This window comes from Labrus mixtus, chromosome 11 (genome assembly GCF_963584025.1).
Source record: "Labrus mixtus chromosome 11, fLabMix1.1, whole genome shotgun sequence".
Classification (NCBI taxonomy): domain Eukaryota; kingdom Metazoa; phylum Chordata; class Actinopteri; order Labriformes; family Labridae; genus Labrus; species Labrus mixtus.
The window spans coordinates 120,001-125,000 of NC_083622.1; the positions used below are offsets into that span (position 1 = coordinate 120,001).

Consider the following 5,000-nt stretch of genomic DNA (forward strand, 5'->3'; position numbering starts at 1 on the left):
CTTACTGTGGTCCTGGTTGGTTCTAGAGTCTTGTGGTACTAGCTCACATAAATATAAAATCATGAGGTTCTACCAGAGTCTTAAGAACCACACAGAACTGAATGCAGTCCATGGGGATTCAGACCCAGGACCCACTGGTGCTGATGGACCCTGACATACAGTGGCTTTTTATACCAGGCTATAGAACCCTAAAGGACTGACCAAAACCCGCTGTGTTGTAACGTCCTGTGGGATTAACTGGAAGGTTAAAGGGATCCAGAACCCTGTGGTACTGAACAAAACCACCATGACAGTCACACTCAGACCTGAACCATGCTAACCCCATAAAGGGCAGTATAAGAACCCGTTGGTTCTATCTGTATAAAGGTTATAAGAACCCATTGGTTCTATCTGTATAAAGGTTATAAAAACCCGTTGGTTCTATCTGTATAAAGGTTATAAGAACCCATTGGTTATATCTGTATAAAGGCTATAAAAACCTGTTGGTTCTATCTGTATAAAGGTTATAAAAACCTGTTGGTTCTATCTGTATAAAGGTTATAAGAACCCGTTGGTTCTATCTGTATAAAGGTTATAAGAACCCGTTGGTTCTATCAGTATAAAGGGCGTTATAAGAACCCATTGGTTCTATCTGTATAAAGGTTATAAAAACCCGTTGGTTCTATCTGTATAAAGGTTATAAGAACCCATTGGTTATATCTGTATAAAGGTTATAAAAACCCGTTGGTTCTATCTGTATAAAGGTTATAAGAACCCATTGTGGTTCTATCTGTATAAAGGTTATAAGAACCCATTGGTTCTATCTGTATAAAGGTTATAAGAACCCGTTGGTTCTATCAGTATAAAGGTTATAAGAACCCGTTGGTTCTATCTGTATAAAGGTTATAAAAACCTGTTGGTTCTATCTGTGTAAAGGTTATAAGAACCCATTGGTTCTATCTGTGTAAAGGTTATAAGAACCCATTGGTTCTATCTGTATAAAGGGCGGTATAAGAACCCGTTGGTTCTATCTGTATAAAGGTTATAAGAACCCGTTGGTTCTATCAGTACAAAGGTTATAAGAACCCGTTGGTTCTATCAGTATAAAGGGCGTTATAAGAACCCATTGGTTCTATCTGTATAAAGGTTATAAGAACCCATTGGTTCTATCTGTATAAAGGGCGGTATAAGAACCCGTTGGTTCTATCTATATAAATGTTATAAGAACCCGTTGGTTCTATCTGTATAAAGGGCGTTATAAGAACCCGTTAGTTCTATCTGTATAAAGGTTATAAGAACCCGTTGGTTCTATCTGTATAAAGGTTATAAAAACCGGTTGGTTCTATTTGTATAAAGGTTATAAGAACCCGTTGGTTCTATCTGTATAAAGGGCGTTATAAGAACCCGTTGGTTCTATCTGTATAAAGGTTATAAGAACCCATTGGTTCTAGCTGTATAAAGGTTATAAAAACCTGTTGGTTCTATCTGTATAAAGGTTATAAAAACCGATTGGTTCTATCTGTGTAAGGTTATAAGAACCCACTGGTTTTATCTGTATAAAGGTTATAAGAACCCGTTGGTTCTATCTGTATAAAGGTTATAAAAACCTGTTGGTTCTATCAGTATAAAGGTTATAAAAACCTGTTGGTTCTATCAGTATAAAGGGCGTTATAAGAACCCGTTGGTTCTATCTGTGTAAAGGTTATAAGAACCCGTTGGTTCTATCAGTATAAAGGTTATAAGAACCCGTTGGTTCTATCTGTATAAAGGTTATAAGAACCGGTTGGTTCTATCTGTGTAAAGGTTATAAGAACCCATTGGTTCTATCAGTATAAAGGTTATAAGAACCCGTTGGTTCTATCAGTATAAAGGTTATAAGAACCTGTTGGTTCTATCAGTATAAAGGGTGTTATAAGAACCCATTGGTTCTATCTGTATAAAGGTTATAAGAACCCATTGGTTCTATCTGTATAAAGGGCGGTATTAGAACCCGTTGGTTCTATCTGTATAAAGGTTATAAGAACCCGTTGGTTCTATCTGTATAAAGGGCGTTATAAGAACCCGTTGGTTCTATCAGTATAAAGGTTATAAGAACCTGTTGGTTCTATCAGTATAAAGGTTATAAGAACCCATTGGTTCTATCAGTATAAAGGTTATAAGAACCCATTTCTAACTTTATGAATGTAAAGAAACTTTTTCTGACCGCTGTTTGGTAAAACCTGAAGACGTTTCCTTGCAGAGCACATCCTACATATCCCTCTGTGGCACTGGGCTCATGCAGGAAGCGGATCTCAAGAGGGATAGCTCCCTCCTCCCCCAAATCCAGGGTCTGCAGCTTCCTGTGGGTGGTCCAGTCCCAAATGGTGAGGGAGGTGCCGTAGAGACCTGACGACCACACAGAGGAGAACCTTACACTCGGCAGTATTTATGAGAGTCTGCAGGCTGAGTTACAACAGTGAGTATTAAAGTGAACACGTTTGACTCCTCCCCCTCCTGCCTCACCATCCTTAACATGAGCTGGATTAAAACCACCATTCAGGGCTTTGGGCGCCCCCCACTCAGTGCTGATCATCACGTTGTGACGAGGCTGGTACCAGAAGTCGTATCCAAAAGACGCCGCTTCACCCGGATGCTCCCAGTTACCGACCACCTCAAACGTCTCGCCATCCAGAAGGATGAAGCCACCTGATAGGACGACAGGTGTGACACTGAAGAGGTAGACTAAAGGAACCTTCACATGAGAATAAGGGTCTCTGTTCTCTCACCCTTGTTGTTGCCCTGCGTGTCTCCCATACAGCTGATCATGATCTGACCGTTAGCCAGACAGTGGGTGGTGTGAGGGTTCGCTAGGCCACACTTCCAGAACACATCGATGGGCTCCACCATCTGAACGCACACAAATAAAACCAGGACACGGTGAGCGCCATTTCTCAACTTCGATGTATTTGTTAAAACCTTTAAAGCTACAAAGCAATAAAGAGACATCCATAAAACCTGTTGAAAAGAGACTGCAGCCTCACAGAACTTCATATGGGATTTGAACCTATAGGCACTGCTGCCCCCTGTAGGCTTCTTTGGATAGTAACCAGTAACCCTGCTGTGAGTTAAGTGGAACAGAAAGTCCCCACTCTGAGTTCTTTGAATAGAAACCTTAAACTCCAGGTATTGACTGGAGTGTGATTCCTTGCTCCCTTAGATACTCCCTTAGAAACTCCCTTAGATACTCCCTTAATACTCCCTTAGAAGCTCCCTTAATACTCCCTTAGATACTCCCTTAGAAACTCCCTTAATACTCCCTTAGATACTCCATTAATACTCCCTTAGATACTCCCTTAGAAGCTCCCTTGGATACTCCCTTAATACTCCATTGGATACTCCATTAGAAACTCCCTTAATACTCCCTTAGATACTCCCTTAATACTCCCTGAGATACTCCCTTAGAAACTCCCTTAGATACTCCCTTAATACTCCCGTAGATACTCCCTTAATACTCCCTTATAAGCTCCCTTAATACTCCCTTAGATACTCCATTAATACTCCCTTGGATACTCCCTTAATACTCCATTAGAAACTCCCTTAATACGCCCTTAGATACTCCCTTAATACTCCCTTAGATACTCCATTAATACTCCCTTAGATACTCCCTTAGAAGCTCCCTTGGATACTCCTTTAATACTCCATTAGATACTCCATTAGAAACTCCCTTAATACTCCCTTAGATACTCCCTTAATACTCCCTTAGATACTCCCTTAGATACTCCAGCTCAAGGTGTCAGCAGGGTAACAATCCTTCATACTGTTGTGTGTCTGACCCCAGGAGACTCTCTGAGCTCCTCCCTGAGGTCACGAGGCTCTCAGGTCTGTAAATCAGTTTCATACTTAACTTTACTGTCACAGAGGTCTGCTACAAGCTCTCTGCTACGTCTCAAAGTCCAGTTCATTCAGAGTATGAACACACTTACTCTACATAACCCATACTGTACATTTCTATGCTCATTTTTTGTATTTAGTCAATTGTCCCTAAGAAAATGTAATCTATGAAATGTGTAGGCTGAGAGTTAACTGGATTTAAAGGAAGTCTGTAAATGTTACTAGAATCTTTTTCAGATAATAAATCCTGAATGAAAGACTGAAAAACAAACTGGATGTGAAGGGGTCCCTTTGACCGGTTTATTGGAAGGTCAAGTCTTCATAGATTGTTTATACTAAAGCTTCCTCCCTCGATCGAGTCAGTAAGAGAAGCAGTGAGCAGTCAAGTTAAAGTCATATGAACTGAAGTCATACACAGGTGTTCTTGTTGTCCTGAGCATGACGGACTACCGCCTACTCTCAGCAGACGGTCATGATGCACCATGCTCTGGTGAGTTAGACCTTTATTATGAGGTTCATTGGCATAGAGAGTGACAACATAATGGGACGCCATCTTTCTAATCCTAACCCACATCTGAAGGGAAGGATGCACCCTTTATTGTGTTCAGATCCCAGTGAAGACCTCTGGGAGATTCTGGGTCATTTCCTGCTGCTTCACACTAAAGGAATCCCAGAGCAGCCCTCCAGTATCACGTCTCCAGTGTTTATTCAAAGTTTCAACAATGACTCAGCAGACGGACGGACATGTTGGCTTTCTGCTTATTTATCAGAAAGACTGAACTCACCAAGAGAACAAATGTTGATGTCTTAATGTTTACAATCCCGTCTGAACTCAGGATGAACCTTCCTCCTCCTCCTCTTCCCCCTCTTCCTCCTCCTCCTCTTCCTCCTCCTCCTCTTCCCCCTCTTCCTCCTCCTCCTCTTCCTCCTCCTCCTCTTCCCCCTCTTCCTCCTCCTCCTCTTCCTCCTCCTCCTCCTCCTCTTCCCCCTCTTCCTCCTCCTCCTCTTCCTCCTCCTCCTCCTCCTCCTCTTCCTCCTCCTCCTCTTCCTCTTCCTCCTCCTCTTCCTCCTCCTCCTCCTCCTCCTCCTCTTCCCCCTCTTCCTCCTCCTCCTCCTCCTCTTCCCCCTCTTCGTCCTCTTCCTCCTCCTCC

General features: G+C 42.2%; 1 protein-coding gene and 2 long non-coding RNA genes across 4 annotated transcripts in view; 2 read left to right on the forward strand and 1 right to left on the reverse strand.

The window, feature by feature from the left end:
- Positions 1–5,000, reverse strand: part of selenbp1 (selenium binding protein 1) — a 15,576-nt gene that overhangs the window by 2,763 nt on the left and 7,813 nt on the right. Inside the window, exons 5-7 of the mRNA XM_061049445.1 lie at positions 2,745–2,865; positions 2,482–2,664; positions 2,183–2,364 (exon numbers count right to left, since the gene is read on the reverse strand). Coding sequence (XP_060905428.1) covers positions 2,183–2,364; positions 2,482–2,664; positions 2,745–2,865 — 486 coding nt within the window. The remainder of the gene's footprint in view (positions 1–2,182; positions 2,365–2,481; positions 2,665–2,744; positions 2,866–5,000) is intronic.
- LOC132983211 (uncharacterized) lies at positions 213–1,728 on the forward strand. 2 transcript variants are annotated; one of them, XR_009674809.1, is made up of 4 exons: positions 213–366; positions 1,231–1,267; positions 1,336–1,406; positions 1,644–1,728. It is a non-coding gene; the product is annotated as an uncharacterized LOC132983211 (long non-coding RNA). The 2 variants fall into 2 exon arrangements; XR_009674810.1 differs by lacking the exon at positions 1,231–1,267 and having other exon boundaries at positions 216–366; positions 1,370–1,406; positions 1,644–1,681.
- Positions 1,851–2,042, forward strand: LOC132983212 (uncharacterized). The gene is made up of 2 exons (XR_009674811.1): positions 1,851–1,887; positions 1,993–2,042. It is a non-coding gene; the product is annotated as an uncharacterized LOC132983212 (long non-coding RNA).